Raw genomic sequence first — 20,793 nt, 5'->3', positions numbered from 1 at the left:
TTCTCAACAGAACTATAAAAAGAAACAGACTAAACTGCTTTCCTTTTTTATTTCATAGGTCTGCTGGAACATATGTTCCCGTGCAACTAGTAGCTCTGATTTTAGCGTACACTGACACAAATGATGGCTGATAAGGAAATGATAGGATTAAGCTGTTCAGGGACTTGCAATAACTTCTTATCACGAGGCCAGCTGCCATATCAGTTTTATTAACCCACTAAATCACTCCTAATAAATAAGACAATAGTTTTCAGACATGATGGATAAAAGCTAAGATTTAACATCGATCAAAGTCTACAAAGAAATTAAAATGTAACTTGAGCTCAAACACAATCTCCTGTGTGTCTACTCTACACAGTATGTACATTTTCCTGAGTAGCTGTAACAGGTAATTCACGGATCATGGTGATTATTGTTTATTATTTCTATTCTGGGAGCAGCCACATTATGCTTGGCATTGCCCAAACACACAAAAGGACACAGTCCCTGCCCCAAAGCGCTTACAAACTATTATATACTAATCTGAGACTGTATTGTCATTCTTGTCATTTTACAATAGAAATTTAGGTCTTGTCTACCCTATTTTTCCTGGAAAACTCTACAGACCATTGGAAAACTGGTAGGATTATGACATGAGAGAAATGAGGCCAGTGCAGTAGAGTTGGTAGAGATGGGACGTGATTTTTATTCAGACTATTTAAAACACTTTGGTTCATTTTGGTTTTGTTAATGCTTATTTAACTTGAATGCCTGAGAAACACTCCAGAGAGAAAAAATATGTTGTTATTAACTATTTGAAATTGAAATTCATTCCCACCTTTGATTAAACCCTAAAGCTAAATTCCATATATGACATCTCCAGTGAGCTCTCCAAAAAGCCAGGAAACCAACTTGCCATTCCTGATATTTCTAAGATAAAGTCTAAATTAAAAAAATGGGCAGCAGGGGAAAAAAATCCTTAAAAAAACAAGCAACCAAACATCCTTCAGGCCATATAGTATAAATAATTCAAGAAGAACACAACCTTATGTTTTTCTTTTGCAAATCACCTTTATTTCCCATGCTTTGTTTCACAGGTTACTAAACAGGAAGGTAAGAATTTTGTGCACGGAGTCTTTTCCCAAAAGTTTTCTTATCAGTATTATTGTTATGGTTTTCCATCTTTGTTAATTTTTTCCTTGTTACTTGTCTCTGTTTTTCAGTCTTACCTCAATAAACCATCAATTTATTGTGATCTCTTCTTTGAGTCAAGTCTATTTTCCTATACTCTGATCCAGGAAGGCCCTTAAACACATGCCTAACTTTAAGCATGAGAGTAATCCTGGGACAATACCTGTATTTGAAGGCACATGCCTTCTTAAGCACTTGCTTGAATAAGGGCCTGAATAACTATGGACTAGTGCAGATAGATATATTCACAGAAACATGGAGACCATTTATATCCCATAATGTTCCTCATAGCAACATGGGCATTCTTAGGAAAAACTTCTGAAGCCAATAGAAATTCACAGATAAGAACTTGACTAAATTGGACACAAGGTTGAGGATTGCTAACTTTTTTGAACAATGCCTTCAAAGAACAATAAAGTTTAACCAAACCCCTTCTTCCCAAAAAAGTGTCACCCTCACTTTTGAAATCCCCAAAATTCTAATTTAAGTGTAAACTTTACAAAACCCAAATATTGGTAAGTATGGAAGTTAGTTTTTATGGTCACATTAACAATCTCAACTCTTCCCCAGTAGCACAGCCTCATGGATAGTCAGCTTCAAACAACACAGAATGTTGCATCATTAACTTCCCACTGTTGTACAGCCTATACTCTACATGGATGCCTGGATAATTGTGCCTTACTTTGAATGGAAGAGAGTTTATTGAAATACCTGATTCCTGGTTATTCACTGATTGTGCATCATGGAATCATTTAGACCACCCTGCATCTGTCCAATTTGCTTTTTCATCATGTATTAGTGTATCCATTCACTACATAGCTCATTACATCCTTAAGAACATACACAATCCATGGAAAGACATACTTTTTACACTCTTAAACCAAAATCACATTGGGGAAACTCAATCACACTTCCTCAAAGCTCTTGGGATATTCAAAAGGAAAAGGTGTTGTCATACCATGAGATTCATCATAATATTACACCTGCTCTGCCTAGGGCTAAACATGTAAGTCCAGGACGAACACTGACATCATTTACACACTAGGCATCATATTTACTTATCATAGACACACATGTAAAAACCCAACATGCTGTGCTCCTGAAGCACAACAGTCCACATACCAGCTATACAAATCAACTGGTTGATTAGACTGAAGAAGTCTGCAGCTACAATTCTGAACTTCTTGCACTCCTTCTAAAACTGTCGTTAACAAAGGTCATTTGTATATTTTCTTCTAGGTTTAGCATTAAATGCCTGTCTCTAGTAGTTTCAGCTGAAGCTTTACTGTCATTTGGAAATGGGAGTGAAAAGCTGCCAGGTTTGCAAACTGGAATAATAACAAGCATAATTCAGTGACGCAATTTTCCCAGCAAAAATGAGCAAGTATAACAAATATTGACAAAAGTTTGGAAACACCACAAAAGATCCACGACATTATAAACATAATGGAAAATCTGGGAAAAAGCAATTACGTTTAAAAATCATGCATGCAATAATTTTTCTAAAATTCAGACTGTTTTTAGTTCCATCTCTCTCTCATATACATACACACACAAAATGTCATCAGTAGCCCTAGCAATTTGAATGCAGATTTTGTGGCTTAATGCATAAAATATAGACACAGAAGTATTGCATGTTGTACAGCCTATACGCTATGTGGATACTTGGATAATTGTGCCTTACTTTGAATGGCCTCTTGTCCCAAGCCGCCGTGTGGTAAGCAGGGGGAATTTCTGGCGAATGGTCTAATAAGAAAGTCAGGCGTATTAGTTTCTCGCAAGGGCATGTTTCTTTTGTCAGTAGCTCTGAAAAGTTTGTCTTGAAAAAGCAAATGTTGAACAGTGGATAAATATTTACTCCTGAACATATTAAAAATAAAGGGTAGACTTGTATTATAAGAGGAGACTGCAGAGACCAAAAACTTACATTTGTGATTCATGGATAAGAAGTATTATTTCAATGCTATCAAGATCCTCAAACAATCAGACAAACTGCTTATGCTTTCTAGAGCCCAGCGTAGAAGTGACTTGAAAGGTTAGGGGGTTTAATACCCTAGGTCATCCCACTTTGTAACTCTAGAACTCCCCATAAGCGTGTATGCGCGCACGCATGCACACACACACACACACACACTCACACATGATCTCCTTCCCAGTCTCGCTCTTACGTGTCACCACAAAAACTAGTTATCTTTGGGAGAAACCCATTCAATGGGTTGCACTTAAGCTGCACTGGATCCTTTGCCCCAAGCCTTTAGGGAGGCTGTCAGGTGGAACGAAAGGACCAGTAGCAGGGACTCTACTCCAGCAGGAACTGTGTGGTGTGTCTGGGCTCTAGGAGAGAAAGGAAGGCACCAGGCCTATGTGGGCTGGAAGGTATTTAGGCTCTGGGGAAGAAAGGTAGGTACCAGGGGTCTGCACTGGAAATGGAAAGAGGAGAGGCCAGGCCAGGGAATGCACCAGGGGACTGAAAGTACTTGAGAGTGCTTCTGGACTGGGGAGGAGAGAAGGAAACAGCAGGGGAGTGAGTCAAGGCTGTGTAGAGGGGATGACAGAATTGGGGACCATGGGAAATAGGGAAGGGGCAAATGGCCCCTTGTGATGGCTCCTCTCACTCCCCCGGCCCCAAGCTGCAATACTTCCAAGGCTGGAGAAAGCCAGCTCAGAGAGAACTACCCCACCTCAGTGCAGCAGCAGGCCAGTACTCTAAAATCATGTCTGTGCCACCTGAGCAGTTCAGGGTGGGAGGAAACTGCTGAGGTGATCTAATAACACCCACATGAGAAATGACATTACACTGTGCTAAAATGTTTCAGCAGGTGGGGGTAGCTTTTAACACCCACTTCTAGCCCTACTGCATTTGCTGGGGCCTCGATGTCAGATCTAGAGACTGACTCAAGCCAGCAGCAGGACAGCTCTGTTACCTGAGAAGAGGATGCAGTGGGTGCTCCTTTCCCTGGCAGGCCCGCTTTGCTGGCTGGTATATAAGGGGGAGAAGAGATATGTCCTCACCCCCACCTACTCCCTTGCAGACAGATAGTGCCAAATGGGGATGCTAACAGGGAGCAGGGCCTATGCTTTCCAATGGGATTGTGGCCAGGAATGGGAGTGAGGTGCTCCTTATAGGTTGTAATCTCTGCCTGAATAAAATACAGTGACAGGGGGATTTCCATTGCCAGTAGGATAAAATGACTGAATGCTTTCCATCCCTCTGACAGGGTATCACAGATCCACAGGGTGTGCTATGCCACTCTCTGAAGGTGAATATTTGAATTTAAATAAAACCTAGGATCTCAAAGCACATTGTGAACACTGATTGGTTTAGTTTTTCACTCAGTGGAAAGTTGTGTTATTACAAATCTGAGGCACAGAAGGGCAAGTAATTTTTCTAAGCTTGCACAGAGAGTCAGAGACAAAGCTAGAAATACGATGCAGGCAGCCTGGCTCCAATTCCCTTTCACTGACGACTCAAACACAATCGCTCAGGATTCATCTTGATGCATACTATACAATACTACTGAAAACCTGACAAGACAGTGGTAAAAAAAAAATAAATAAAAAAAATGGCCCAAACAAAACTGCCATTAATCCTAAGTAAGGATGACAGGATTTGGCCCTTAGATATTTTGTTTTGTAATGGATTGATTTTTCATCTTAAATGTGCAATCTGAAGGCTAAGGCATACAAATCTCTCTCTCTCATACTTAAATGACCTCCTCCATTGCCACAGTATCAGAGTGCCTCACAATTTTAACGTATTTATCCTTACAACTCTCCTGTGAAGGAAAGAAGTACTATTATCCCCATTTTATAGCTCAGGAATTGAGGCACAGAGGGACTAAGTGGCTCACCCATGGTCACTCAGGAAGTCTGTGGCAGAGCAGGAACTTAAACCTGTCTCCCAAATCCTAGGCTAGTGCCCTAATCATCTTTCCTCACCAATAATTGTTTCTATGAGGCTTAAGGCAGTATATGTACAAAATGAAAAGTCCTTTGATCTCATAAGATGAGAAAATAAAATTCACAATAAAAGTTCTATTTAAGTGGAAAGTTGTTGTTTCCCCCAATAATACTGAAGTCATTTTATCAGTGTCAGATGGGAACTCCTCAAATACAGCCAATGCAGGTAACAAAATGTGAGGAGTGAACATTTTTTGATCTGGAGCTGATTTCCATTACCATTGTTTCATTAGACTAATGCATTTCTATAAGCAAACTGAATGGATCAGTGGTGTTTTACAAAACTGATCTGTGATGCCTTCTTGGTTTTCTATTTCACTAACTGTTTGGGATTTAATTTGGAAAGTCCATATCTCTGACTCTGATTAAATGATTTTAGGACTAATTGGGTGGGGGAGGTTGAATGGGAGGTTTCAATAGTTTCCCTCTTAGAAACTCATTCTGCTCTTAACTGTTCTCCTACTGAACCTCACAGCATTTCTCTCTTTAATTGCACTAAAGGCTGCCAAGTATAAAGCCCTGTGTTCTATACCAGATCCCACCATCTGCACCTTTTATATGAAGAACCACATCCATCTCATTGCAAAGCAAAGCCCCCAGAGAGCACGTCTCTTCCCGATTTCACAGTGCAAATCAAGAAGAATCTTAATTTCATCCCTTTGAAGTTGTTGTCTAAGTCCCTGTTCGGAGGGAGCAACGTAGGTTTAGTTGGACCCAATTTAATTCAAAGGTGCAGGGGCTGTAGAAAGCATAAGGATTTGTTCATTTCTGAGGGTCAAGATAACATGGGAGAAGTTAAACACGATTTTGTAGAAGAATTAGTCTAACAAACAATGGACAGTTGCTCTTTACCTTCCCAAATGTTGCAGCACAGGCAGGTTCTAGCTTCTCTTTCCTGCAGAAGTCTAAATAATGTGCATAAAGGATGCACCTCGGTAAACAAACTCCTTCACACACGATGTAGTTTTCTTCCAGCCTATAGAGTAAAAACAATAACTAGAATGAAAAGCCACACCCTTATGTTTCCCCATTTCGTTTTCCCTCCATTCTTCTCTACTGCCCTTTCTGCAGAATTTACTGAGAGCTCTCACGACAGCTGACTAGTCAGTAACTTACTGTACAGCACCTTCGGCAAGATGGAGGAGTGGAAAGGCTTATTCTGAACTGCTGTGCTTTACGTATGACAACGAGCCCTGCAGCTTTCATCTCCAGCAAGAAAGAAAATTAAATCACCACTGCAAAATAATGGGAAGAATCCCTCCTTGGTGTTACTCACCGAAATGCAATAGATGATTTACCCCCAAGGATCATTTTAACCTAATCACTCTTGACTGATCCAGAGCCTAAATCTAGATCCTGATTCCCTGTCTGGACTAGTTCAATATGCAACTTCTGTCTAAAAATCCAGCGTTAGGAGAACTGGAAATGGGGCTGAACTGGATTTCAGGCACAACCTCATCTAGACGTTATTTTTGTTTCCCAGACTCGTATTTGAACGGGTGTGAGGCTGCATCTCTTAATAGCTTGCCACTTCATTTAAAAGTGACACAGAGGCTAGCAGTGATGACACCAAGGTGGTACTCCAAGGAATGAAACGAAGCCTGGTCCTTTTACCTTGTACTAGGTGAATATGGAGTGTGGGGATACCTGTGAGCTGTCAATCTGGGAGGTATTTCACCCCTGGCCAATTTCCACCCTTCATACTATCAGTACCTTTCCCGCATAACAGCTTCCTCTTCGCTCAAATTATATACATGCATAAAATGACTTTCTGTAGAAACCTCTATTGAATCGATTTATATCTCACTCCCTAGGTTAAACTAGCCTGAGAAATCTGCGGTAGCAATGCAGTCCTGTTTACTTTATATGATTTTCACTGGTAGAGAAAGTAATCTAGAGCTAGATCTGCAGTTTGTAACAAAGACCTGGCTGGCTTCAGTGGGAGATTTCCCTGACTTCAACAATGCTCCGAAGGGAATATTTCCCAAATAAGGGCTTACGTGGGTGTTCTCTTTAGCTAAATAAAACTGTAACATCAGGATTTCCCATCCGGGAACAATGACCAGCTGCATTACAATTCAGTTAAACTACCAAAGGCATGGCAATTAACTTCTCCTTTCACAAATGTATGTCTTAATTAATCACTCTTCATCGTGTTTTTCAAGGTTATCGACTATTTATTTTTAGAGGGAGGGATAACAGTACCGTATTGAAACAAACTGGTGCTCGGCAGCTGTAAAGCAGACGCTGGTTAATATTGAATTATTGGGTAACCAGAAGAGAATATTTCTGTTGGAATCTTTATGCTTCCAACTGATTTCTATTTCAGAGTTTTGGATCAGACTGTATGCTCAGCTGCGATAAATCAGTAGCATTGAAAGTGTTCGTGAACAGGTTTACACTTCCAGAGACAGGGTCGGTCCTAAAATGAGTCTCACCACGTTGTACTGCAGTCTGCATTAAAGCTGATAAAAGCCACCTATATTCTTCCTAGCAAATCTACTTCAGATATCTTGTGAGCTATGTTTTTAGATCTTTTTCCCCCCCTCAAAACAGCACCAGACTAAATGGCAAATATTGTGAAAATAGGCTACAGAGACCAATTTCATTACTGGATTAACAAATACATAAATTCCCTTTGTGGCTCGAAATCTTAATTGTTGATTCATTTTACCAATATACAGCAATAGAAGCATTTTCTGCAAGTAGTAAAGTATCTTCCTTTGGGAAAGCTTTTCTTACACCGATTTTACCACCCTAATGCACTCAGACTTTGTAAATAATTATGAGCTTTCCCCTCAAGAAAGAAAGAAACTCCCTTTAGTCCAGGTGTGTTCTGTGTGTAGATGAGTAAGAGCCTTACCACTGAAGGGTGAGCTGGGTCTGTTTCTTTTTATCCTTCATAATCTGCGTGATGGTTTTCTTCGGAGACAGGTTTTTGTCGAAGGATTTTATTTTCCTGTCATTAATATCTGTATCCTCCTCTTCCGAGGAAAGGGCTTCACTGTTAAAATGTATTTCTGAGTGTCAGGGGGAAAAGAAAATAAACCCAAGTGCATCATTACATTGGTTTATCATATTTCCATTTTATAGAGTATTTTCGATTTCCCTGATTCAATCCTGAATTCCCTTCCTTTGATTTTATATCTTTGTGTGTACGTTGATCTAGATACCAGCACACGGGTGTATTACACAGATATAATCTTTACTCTGAGATGAATTAGGTTAGGTAGATAGATCTATCGAGTTCACCTAATTTATCTATACAATCGCCAAGTACGAACGATATCTGTGTAATGTGACTGGTTGTGTGAACTAGGATGGTGTTGAGATGACACAGACAATCTCAGATCCAGGACTACACCTTTCTAGCTAAGACTCCTGGGGCGCAGGGAACCCGCCGTTCGCACCCGCCCTACGGAGACACTGAATAGCCCCTCTGCCTGCAGGTGAGAGCGGATAGACAGAGGCACGATCCGATGCTCTTTTGAGGACGGGTACACAGCAGTTCCCCTGCGGGGGCAGCGCTCTTACCTGACTTGATCCCAATGGGCAGCCCAGGCTCCAGGTCGCCCTGCTCTCGGCTGTCCAGCGAACTGGCTCGCTGCAGCACCGGGGCGCATAGTCCCTGGTCGGGATAGGAGAGCAAGGCCTTCCCCAGCAGGCCCGCATAGCAATCCTCCTGGAGCCCGGGAGACCCCTTCTGAGAGGGCTGCAGGAAGGATTCCTCTTCTCCCTCCGGCGCCTTAGCCATGCTCTTCATTGGCACATCTCCCCAGCCGCGTCCATGCGAGTAGCAGCCCCCTCCCGGGGACAGGCAGGCGTCTCACGCCTTCAGCAGGGCTGAGGGCGCAGGGGGCAGGGACAAGGACTTCAGCCCCGGGCCAGTCCTCCTCCTCCTCCCGCTCCAAGCAGCCTGGTGCCCTGGAGGAGTCTGTCTCTGGTTGCCACTCTTGCAGATCAACCACCCCAGCCCCCAGCCACGGAGCAGTGACTGCCGCAGGAGAGGGACGTCGGGGGCAGTTTGCTTTAACCTATAGTCCCAGGAGGCTGCATGGCTTCTCTGTCGCAGTGAGATCGGCCCCGTTCACAGAGCCTCGCGCGCCACACGCCCAGCTGCCTGCACGCCCTTTATGCTGGCCTGCAGCCCCGGGAGCGCTGCTCTTCCCCCATCCCTCCCTGCAGAGGGGCAGGTCCCAGCCAGGAGCCCCCTTCCGCGGGAGCCGCAGTGTGAACTACACGGGGTCCGACGTCACTGACGGGACTGAACGCGGTTTAGTTCTGGCCCCGGGGGAGTGAGTGGGGGGGGGGGGGCGGAGAGCAGAGCTGGAGCGGGGTTAATGGTTAACCCCGCAGAACAATTATTTCTGATTGTGTTTCTAGTCTGCCTTTCATATCTCCAGCGGGGGGGCGGGCAGAGGCTGTGGTCCCCGCAGCACCCAGGGGCTAGAGAAGAAGCACCAGTGTCCACGGTCACGCAGGTGGAGGCAAAGAAACTTACAAACAGGCTGGCAAACAAGTGGCGCTGGGGCGCAGCCAGATCAGGGCAGGCTGCGGAGCTGTCCAGGGTCAGATCCTTCCTCCCAGAGAGCCAACTGACTGAACAGGGCCAGGGATCAGGGGAAGAGCACACACACGCCATTCCCTAAAGGTGGGGCTCTGACCTCACCCTACTGTTACTGGGGCATTCATTGTGGGTCTTTAAAATTACTTGCATTGCTTTTTAAGGGAGAGCATAAAGCTGGGTGGGAATTTTGTGTCAGGAGGGTTTTCCATCGGAAAATTCCAACTGGATGCAAGCAAGGGAAACGTTCTGGAGAAATGTGTTGATTTCAACAACATTACATGGGGGAGGGCGGGGGCGGGAAGCCTTCTGACACAATCAAACGTTCCATTTGGCTGGTTCTGGAACTCAATGTTTCGATTTTTCATTTCAAAATGACTTTTCGTTTTGAGGTTTCTTTTATTTTAAATTATAATTAAAAAAAAAATCAAATTGTCAAAATCAGAATGAAATATTTTTATTTTATTGAAGTGAAACATTTCCATCCATCCAAAATTATTTTATTAATTTATTGAAGAGAATTTCGTTTCACAGGAAATTTCTGATTTTTTTATGTTCAGGTTCCATTTCCAAATCGGACAAATGTTGAAATCATGGCATTTCCTGTACAATGGGAAATCCAGTTCCTGCCCACCTCTGGAGAGCAGCACTCTTACAGGAATGCAAACTGAACATGAGCTGAGCACTAGATAGTTTCCTAGCTCTGGGCTTTCTAGTGTGTCAGAAAGGGAAGAGGGACAAAGAGTTTTGCTTTGCCTATGCCTTGTTCCTGCACAAGGTAAAACTTTGCTCATCATACTTCTGGTGTACTAGGGCTAAGGGACTTTAGCATTGACAGTGGTAAGGACAAGGAAAGGGAAGTGTGAGGGCAGAGCCAGGGCCCCACCACTTCACTGGCACAAGCTTGCAGTGTTGGACCATCACTGGGTATGTTATTCATGGAGCAGCTGCTGCAGTGTGTATTGTCCCATCTCCATTACTTTGCAATTCATGGCATCATTCACATCTGTGCCAAGTGGCAGAACACTGCCATTCTAACTTCAGTGGTTTCTACCCACTCTGCACAGGTGTCAGATGACACAAGGTGTCCAGTGAAATTGATGTTCAGCCTTTCCTCATGACCACAGTATCAGCCCAACACAGGTGGTATTGCCAAACAAGCCCTATCTGCGTTCATATATGCCAAAAGGATCGCAGCTACAGTGTGAAATATGAATGACAGAATTTAGAAATGGAAAAGACCTATGAGGTCATCCCAGTTATTCCTCTGCCAGGGCAGGATTGTTCCCACTAGTACATTTCTTAGTGATTAGTTCACTCTACTTCTAAGTGTCCCAAGTGAGGGTGTTTTCCCTGTTTCCCTTTGGATATTATTCCATGGCCTAATAGATCTCACCATCAGGAAATCATATTCAGACAAAATCTTCCCTTATTTACTTTCATCTTCTTAACTCTTTCTGTGACCCTCTAAAATTTCTCTGATCCTAATAGTTATATGGTTCATACATCTGTAAACTGCTACCATGTCCCCTTCCCCTCAGTCTTTATTCAGCAGTTATCACTCAGCATTCACACTACACGCACAAGACCAAATCCTGACATCCTGACTCAGGGTATGTCTACACTACCTGCTGGATAGGCAGGTAGTGATTCATCTATCGGGGATAGATTTATCGTGTCTAGTGTAGACGCAATAAATCAATCCCTGATTGCTCTGCTGTGGACTTCTGTACTCCACCCTGACAAGAGACAGAAGTGGAGTCAACGGGAGAGTGGTGGCCATCGACCCCGCGCCGTGAGGATGCAAGATAAGTCGACCTAAGATACGTCAATTTCAGCTACGCTATTCTCATAGCTGAAGTTGCGTATCTTAGGTCGATTCCCCCACCCCCCCAGTGTAGAGCAGGCCTCAGTTTATACTTCAATTCTTACTCAAGTGTGGTCTACATGGGGGGGGGGGGGAGAACTGGCATAAGATATGCAACTTCAGCTAGGAGAATAGTGTAGCTGAAGTCGACGTATCTTAGGTCAACTTACCTCGTGTCCTCCGAGCGCAGGGTCGACTGCTGCCGGTCTCCTGTCAACTCCACTTCCACCTCTGACCGGGGTGGAGTACAGGAGTCGATGCAGAGTGATTGGGGATTGATTTATCTCGTCTACACTAGACACGATAAATCAATCCCTGATAGATCAATCGCTACCCACCAATCCCGCGGGTAGTGTAGATGTACCCTCAGTCAAAGTGTTCATCAGGCCAAATTCAACTCCTAGTTTCACTGGTGCAATTGATTTTGCCTGGTGTAACTGAGAACTGAATGGGGCTCTTTGACTTCACTGAGAATTCACATCACTGAGACAAAACTTTGGGATTTGGTCCACAGTAATTAGCTCTTTCAACATTTCCTCTAAAGTAAATCCTTCCAGTCCCAAATTATTTGTATCCATCTTCTCTGAGCACACTCTAGTGTGTTGTGTCTTTCTGGTAATGAGGTGCCCAAAATTGAATGTACTATTCCTTGTGCAGGAACCTGATTCTCCCTTGGGAGTAACTCCACTGAAATCAACAAGATTACAGCAGTGTAAAAATGGATTGAGACAGTGGTGAATCAGGCCTAAGGGCCAGCTGGCTCCCATCCTTGGTGCAGTCAGACAGTTATGACTACCTTCTTTGCAGAGTGTCCTCTTCCTTTAATACACCTGCTCCAGTTCAGTCATGATTTAGCCTATTGAGAGAGAGAGAGAGAGAGAGCACTGAAAAGAGCCACTGCTTCAACTAACTTTACCTAAAGTCTGCAATGACTTTTAAGAGCTATTTAAGCAAATCTAAATGCTCAATGGATTTAGTAACCTTGGTCTAGCTCATATAAACAGCCATCTACTTGTCTTTTCAAAGCCAGTAAAAGATTGTCCTGTGGTTTTTGCTAACTTAACATAAAACTAAGCGTATGTTTGCAATACTAAAGAAAGAAAATAGGATAGACTACAGCACCCAAGTAAACACACACCGAGTGTATGAGAACTAGTATCTCATCCAGTGCCACATTATGTGAGCAAACATGTCCAATCTATAATTAATAGAAACAAAATAAGGGAGAGTTTTTATAAATACAGGTAATAGTTAACTGTCAGTTATTCCTTGCTGATGCTAAGTAGACAGTGCACTTTAATAAGCCTAAATTAGTTCCAACAGGGTTTTTTGAAAAATATATGTTGATATACTAATCTATGGAAGGAAAAATTATCCTGGAGTATTATATTACAGTGTGTAGAAATAGCTTGCTTGAAAGCATTTGGCATTTATAACTTCATCAAAATCCAATCCCTTCATGTTATTCCTGGGGCTAAAACCCTCGTTCTTGTCTTTGTCTCCATCTTGTTCTTTGGCTACTCCAGCCTGAACTGCCTTGTCTCAGGCCAGGCAGCTTCCTTCCAGTCTAGCCAGCGTGCCGAAGCAAAAATTGTTACTTTCTCTTTGCTTAAACCAGTGGTTCTCAAAGCTTTTTTTTCGCATACCACTTGAAAATCAGCGAGGGTCTCGGCAGACCATTTAATGATCTTTCCAAATGTTGTTTGTACTGTTAGCTGACTATTGTAAAGCGCTGTGGATAAAAGCTCTATATAAAAAAACCTTAATAATAATAAACTTTTTTGTTCTACAAATAAAAGCACATAATTCATATTTTAATATCACTAGTTTTACCTTTCTAATGCGAAGGATGTGCCCTCTCTCCCCCCACTACAGCAGCCCCTGAACTGTGGCTGGGAAAGAGGGCTGTCTCTCCCTGGCAGCCACAGCCCTGGAGCTGGGGAAAGTCGCCTCTTTCTCTGGCCGCTACAGTCCTGCACATCCCAAATTCCTCTCATCCCATCTTCTCAGCCCATTGCCCCCTCCCATCTACCCCTTATTTCCCCCAAGGCCACCACCTCACCTTATATGTGCATCTTCTTCAGGGTCCAAGCCCCTAATTAGTGGAGCCACGCCTGAACGGCCCTTCATTCTGTAGTGTGTCGCCACCCAGGCATGCACCTTAGAGGGAACTATCTGCGGACCACCTGAATGGAGCTCGCGAACTATTGGTTGTCCACAGACCACAGTTTGAGAACCTCTGGCTTAAACTATGTTGCTCTCATATTATTGTTATTTTTCTTCAGTATTACATCATGGGGATTTCTTTTTAAAAAATAGCCTTCACAACTTCCAAGATCTTTATGCATAAAAAGGGGAAAGCTACTGTCTAAAATTTGTCCCCATGAGTCACCAATAGCACCTGACCTTGAATCAACCCCTTAGATTTGGGGAGTCAGGAGTGTTATTAAACCCTATGCAGAATTCCTGCATTTTAGGTGCTCAAATGCACTCATTCTCCTTTGACTTTCCTTAAAGTTCTCACCATGTCTAACAGGGCTGTCTTCTGGAAGACACTGATAATGATGTCTTGTATTCTTAACATGTCCTTGAGCTGCTCCTCATACCTTTTGGGATCACTCTAAGAGCGCCAACAATCACAAGGATAGTCTGTGTTCTAGTTTTCTGTAATAGTTCCACTTTGTGGCAGCATTCTTCATGGCTCACTGTCTCCTGTTGTTCCTTTTTTACGTTTCTGTCTGCTGGCACATCACTATCAATTAACATGGGCTTGTTTGTCTTCTTTTCTACAACCACTAAGTCTGGCCTGTGACCCCTGCACTCTTTGGTCTGTGACAATTACCAGATCCTACAAAATCTTAGTCTTTTCATTCTCTAGAGCACTTTCAATTTGGTGCTTATAGTTCTGCATGGCTCATTTGAATCTGTACTTGCCACAGAAGCTCCAGTGAAGACACTTGTTTAACCTCGTTGGACCTGTCCTACTCTGTCCCAGCCAGGCTCCTGCAAGCACTCAGTATGTGCTCCACCATCCCTTCCTTTTCGGAACACATTCTGCAGTTTGGGGAGCAGTTCTGTTGGTCAATTTTGTTGTGAATATAATTAAGTCTTAAAGACTGCTCATGTGCACTCATAATAAGGCTCTGTCTCTCTTTTGAGGTTTGCAGTGTATTCGGTAGCTCTGTTGGTTCCAGGATTTTAGAGAGAAAAGGCAGGTGAGGTAATATCTTGTATTTGGCTGCACTGAAGAAGAGATCTGTGTTGGCTCGAAAGTTTGTCTCTTTCACCAACAGAAGTTGGTCCAATAAAAGATATTATCTCACCCACCTTGTGTCTCTTTTGAGGTAGACTTCTACAAGCCATGAGTTTGTTAATCTTGGTTAATCACTGAACTGTTCAATCTCTCTCCACCACTTTCTGTGCATTGATTTCTGCGTAAATCTTTCAAGTCTGTCTTTGACAATTAGTTTTCTACTTTTTTTTTAATGTTTTCTTGGGCTGGGATATACAGACAGCCATTGCTTGTTATTGCGATCAGATGATCTCTGCTCTGGCTGACTCCCTATATATTTTGATGTTGCACTCTTCATTGTCAATTGCTTCCTCCACAGATAGCAGACCTGTTCTTCCGTCGCAACATCAGATGTACATCCTGTCCATATCTTTTCTTCTTCTCTTGATTTCGCTTGATCACCCCAGCAATGTATGCAACGACTGGTACCACTCACATATGAATGGCTCCAATCAAATTCTTCAAGCTGAGTTTTGTTCTTACAGCAGTTCTTGTTTATCTGCAATCATCTTTTCTCACTTCTCCTTCGACTTCCTTATGTTGTAATTCCAACATTTCTCTAATTCCAAGGCATTATCATTATTATTGCTAGTATTATTGTAGTGCCTAGTGGTTCTAGTCATGGACCGGGACCACATTGTGCTAGCGTTGTACAAACACAGAACCAAACAATGGTCCTTGTTCCATAAATAAGAACATAAGAACTGCTATCCTGGGTCAGACCAAAGTATCCTGTCTAGCCCAGTATCCTGTTTTCTGACAGTGGACAATGTCAGGTGCCCCGGAGGAAATGAACAGAACATGATCCATCCCCTGTCACCCATTCCCAGCTTCTGGCAAACAGAGGCTAGGGACACCATCCCTGCCCATCCTAGCTAATAGCCATTGAGGGTACCTATCCTCCATGAATTTATCTAGTTCTTTTTTGAATCTTGTTATAGTCTTGGCCTTCACAACATCCTCTGGCAAGGAGTTCCACAGGTTGACTTGTGCATTGTGTGAAGAAATACATCCTTTTGTTTGTTTTAAACCTGATGCCTATTAATTTCATTTGGTGACCCCTAGTTCTTGTGTTATGAGAAGGAGTAAATTACACTTTCTTATTTACTTCCTCCACACCAGTCATGATTTTATAGACCTCTATCATATCCCCCCCTTAGTCATCTCTTTTCCAAGATGCAGAGTCTCTGTCTTATTAATCTCTCCTCATACAGAAGTCATTCCATATCCCTAATCATTTTTGTTGCCCTCTTCTGAACCTTTCCAATTCCAATATATCTTTTCTGAGATGAGGTGACCACATCTGCACGCAGAATTCAAGACATGAGCGTACCATGTATTTATAGAGAGGCAATATGATATTTTTTGTCTTATTATCTATCTCTTTCTTAATGATTTCCAACATTCTGTTTGCTTTTTTGACGGCTGCTGTACATTGAGTGGATGTTTTCAGAGAACTATCCACGGCGACCAGGGCTGGCTCCAGGGTTTTAGCCGCCCCAAGTGGTGGAAAAAAAAAAGCGGCAATCAGCGGCAATTCAATGCTAGCTCCACCACTCCACTTTCTTCTTTGGCGGCAGGTCCTTCCCTCTGAGTGGGACCAAGGGATCCACCCCCAAATTGCCGCCGAAGAGCCCGATGTGCCGCCCCTTCCCCTTGGGCGCCCCAACCACCTGCTTGTTCAGCTGGTGCCTGGAGCTGGCCCGGACAGTGACTCCAAGATCGCTTTCTTGAGTGGTAACAGTTAATTTAGACCTCATCATTTTATATGTATAGTTGGGATTATGTTTTTCAATGTGCATTACTTTGCATTTACAATCTACATATAAGACAAGACACAACATATGGGGACAGACAGGTGGGGGAGTACAAGGAAACAGTGAGACGATATTGGTCAGTATGATAGGCAGTGGTCTCATCACACCAACAGCTTAATCACTGGCAAGATCTTTGTGGGCATCACAGCAAAGGAGAATTCTGAGGGAGGATTTGAAGGTGAATAATTGAGTATCTTTGTGGCTATTCCCAGGGAGCACCACCTAAGTGTGAGGGGCAGTATGGGAAAAGGTGCTTGTTTGAAAATTTACCAAGTTGGGGACAGGAGGCCCATGGCCTTCCCCAGCATATCTGAGTTAGTATCCCTTTACTTCAAAGCTCTAGACAATGCTGCCTCCACCTATATTTGTACTCACTTCCACCTACTCACTCCACTCGAGCCTCTAACCTACACACTCCTCTTTGTAGTGTATATGTCAACATAGGCAAGATGTTATGATTCCATTTTCCACATGCTGCGCCTTAAATGTAATGAGACTTCTTGTCTGTCTGTTGAGGAACAGCGCTGTGAGGCAATTGAAAAGGGTTCTTAGAAAGTGAGTAATGCACTGTGTGCTCTCTCACTCTCTCCGTCTCTTGGAAATTTATATTTTTTCTTTGTTATTTGATACAATCTCAAAAGCAACAAAGACAGAAAGGGCATGTTTTTGTCTTTGGTTATTTGTGTGTTTGTGTATGGAACATATATTATCATCACCATCTGTTACCACTCTTATCTTTGGGCCTTCTTCCAAAGTTTCCTTCAAGTCTGGAAAAGCCTCCTGTTTCTTTTGCACCAAATAGATCTGTTTTTTAGAAAATCTCACTCTTTCCATGGAGCCTTTCAAGATGGATTTATGCTAGAAACAAATCCACAAATGATACTACAGATCTGCATCATCTTTAGTCTGTGGTCTTTATTTGGCTAAAATTTAAAACTCTATGCTTGTCTAAGACCCTTGGAACAAAGATTGTGTCTTCCTCTGCATACTACACAGATCTGAGCACACTATTATTCAGTTAACTAATGCATTAGGCATGGGTGGACTATCATGTTACATTATGGTGCATTCCCTTGTGCCAGACGTTGGAATGGTGTTTTAGAAGTCCATGAGACTAACCTAGCAGTATTTCTAGAACACAATATTTCATGTTTTACATAATAAGGTTTTGAAGCCAGTAATGCAATAAGGTTGATTTCACTTCTTTCCCCAAACGCTGACTCAGATTGCCTTCACTACATTGCAAACATCTTTTCGCCAGGCAGAGAGGAGTACATTTTTAGAGTAGGTGGACTTCCACAGCTCCCACTGGCTTCAGCTTGAGGCTTGAGTGTTCATCGCATCTGAAAATTGGGTTCACTAGATCGAACAGGATGCCAGTTTCAGTCAACATTGTATTGGATGAAGTCTAGATGATGCTGTGTGTCAAAAGCTATCTTCTTAGCAGCCTGTATGCCCACAACCCCTTTATTTATTCTTTTTCCATTCAAAGTCACTGTCATGGTTTCTGTGACTACGCTTCTGGTGGTGGTTTCTGGTGAAACTCATGGACATGAAACCACCAAAATTCAACAGATTTTGGATACAGTCCTGAAAAATTCCTCAGTTGCCTGTGTTTGGGCAGGGTGTAATAGCCCCCATGTTTTTCAGTGGGCACACTAGAACTGTGGTGCACAATTTGCATGTGATATACTTTTTATGCCACCTTTCAGAAGCTGGAACCTACCAAATAGGTGCAACTTTTCTTCCTAATGTTGCCAGCACAGCATGTGGTATTTAATGTTTTGATCTTTATTTACATCAGTATGACTTAGCTAGATGAGAGAACCTGCGTGTTGAACTGAAAACTATACGGAAGATAATGTGTAATAGAAATAAAATTTGTCATTGATTTGTTCCTGTGTAACTTTTTTATGTTGACATAAGTATATGGAAACTGTTTTATATCCTTCCTTGACAAATACACTACAATAGAAATTTTTATATGGTGTTGACTTCTGGATAATTAGCATCTACTTTTTGGCATGATCAAACACTTATTCCTTTCCAAATATATTTATAGCTCTTTAAATGTACAGAACATTCAACTTCACACTATTATAATGTTTAAAGTGAAAGGCCAGGTCCCCAGCTGATATAAATCAGTGTTGCTCATTGATTTCAGAGGAGCTATGCCAGTTTACACTAGTTCTGGCCCACTGACTCATTGAAGATGATCAATGACCATCAGTTCCTGGAGTAAAGGTTGTGATTTCTACACATTTACATCTAATTTTAGTTGCTTTTTAGGCTTGAAAATCAGCAAGTTACACCACTCATCAAAGTGAGTGGTAGAGAGGTCTTCAATGCTGTGCTTTGAATCCTCTTTCTGTGATACAGTGAGGGTTTGGGTGAGATCAGATCACAAAGGACATTTCTTGGGCACATAAACTGGCAGTATTTCCACAGTATTTAGTGTATTGTAAAAATGAGCTCCAAATCTCTTGCTGAATTAAGGGGAGGTTTTCTCCACTGCCATCATATGTGTCCATGTTTCCACAGTATTTTATACAAAAAAGGCCAAATTCAGACCTGGAGTAATGGAGGCCTGGCTGCAGCATTTAGTTTCACTGTGTCACAGAATATATTGATTCCTAGATTTGAAGGTCATTAGGGACCGTTATGATCATCCACAACAACAACACAGGCAATAGAACCTTATAAAGCACTTTCTACTTCAGGCCCATTAACTTCGAGTTGAGCTATGGCATATGTTTTAGAACGGCAGCCATCCTTGATTTGAAGACTTCAGGTGACAGATAATCCATCACACCTCCAGGTAAGTCATTCCAAAAGTTATTTATCCTCAGTGTTTAACATTTGAACCTTATTACTAGTCCGAATTTGCCTGGCTTCTACTTCCAGCCAATGGATCGTGTGATGTCTTTGTCTGCTAAGTTAAAGAGCCATCTACTATCAGAAAGCTTTTCCCCATGTAGGTACTTACAGGCTGTGATCAAATCCTCTCTCAATCTTGTCTTAGATAAACTAAATGGAGTGATTTTTTATTTTAGTCTATAACTGTAAGGAAGTTTTCCAGACCTCAAATCATTGTTATAGCTCTTTTCTGAACCCCTTCCAATTTGTTCACATCCTGTTATACCTGGTCAAATTCATTGGGGAGTTTTCCCAAAACTACATCTAAAATCTGTTGAATTTTGGTGGTTTCATGTCCATGATTACACAGGTACAGAAAGCATGTAAGTGAATTTGAATAAAAGAGAAATAGATAAATGGATTCTGTGCAGGCAAGAGGCTAAGAAGATAATAGTCTTGAATCCAAGTGTCATCCAAGTTCACTTTAAAGGAGACTGTGTGTGTGCGTGCACACATGCACACATGGACACACACATGCGGGTGCAGAAAGGAAAACTTTAGACATTTCAATTTACCACTGTAGATTATAACACATAATTAAAACAAATGGGTCTTTCTTATTCTTTGGCAAGCTTTGGAATAACAGTTAACACATGCCCCCTGCAGGAATAATGGTATAATTCCAAGCTCTCTATATACACTGTGGGTTAAAGTACATTTGTTAGCAAAAAAATGCTCTTGAGCCCCTCTTTTTAAAAAGCTGAAAAAAGTGGGCCATGTTGATGGCTGGCTAATGCTCTCCATGGTGTCACAAAGAACTTGCTACATTCTCATGTTTGTCTTGGTAATACCTGATTGGGCAATCTTCCCCGCTTAATATTAAAAATAGTGTTTTCAGAAGAAGATCCACAAACATTGTGCTTGAGTTGATAACCATTTCATGAAGACTATCATCCAGGGCTTAAATTCAGCTGGAGCTGTCTGGAGTGGAGCTCCAGTAAATATTTTCCCCAGTGCCTCCTACGGGTCCTGAGTGCGCCCCACAGGGTTGAAGCCCCAAACCCAGCACCTCTTGCAAGGCTGAAGCCCTGAGCCCCCATGAACTCCCCCACGGGGCTAAATACCCTGGCCCCAGCGCCACCCTCACCCCCCCACAGGACTAACTCCCCGAGATCCCCCACCTCACAGCTGAAGCCTGGAGTCCCAACTGGGAAGTGTGTGGGATTCTGGGGAAATAATCTCTGAGAATTTAATCCCACCTATCATC

General features: G+C 42.5%; 1 protein-coding gene across 1 annotated transcript in view; it reads right to left on the bottom strand.

Annotated features, from left to right (window-relative positions):
• The window catches only part of RFX6 (regulatory factor X6), a 45,546-nt gene extending 36,646 nt beyond the window's left edge, over positions 1-8,900 (bottom strand). Inside the window, exons 1-4 of the mRNA XM_032779691.1 lie at positions 8,665-8,900; positions 7,994-8,150; positions 5,983-6,106; positions 2,855-2,916 (exon numbers count right to left, since the gene is read on the bottom strand). Of these exons, the coding sequence (XP_032635582.1) occupies positions 2,855-2,916; positions 5,983-6,106; positions 7,994-8,150; positions 8,665-8,893 (572 nt within the window). The 5' untranslated portion in view covers positions 8,894-8,900. The remainder of the gene's footprint in view (positions 1-2,854; positions 2,917-5,982; positions 6,107-7,993; positions 8,151-8,664) is intronic.
• Between the last annotated feature and the right edge of the window lie 11,893 nt (positions 8,901-20,793).

Source organism: Chelonoidis abingdonii, chromosome 3, assembly GCF_003597395.2.
Source record: "Chelonoidis abingdonii isolate Lonesome George chromosome 3, CheloAbing_2.0, whole genome shotgun sequence".
NCBI lineage: Eukaryota > Metazoa > Chordata > Testudines > Testudinidae > Chelonoidis > Chelonoidis abingdonii.
The sequence above is the reverse complement of the archived record's forward strand: the minus strand, read 5'-3'. Positions and strand labels throughout refer to the sequence as shown.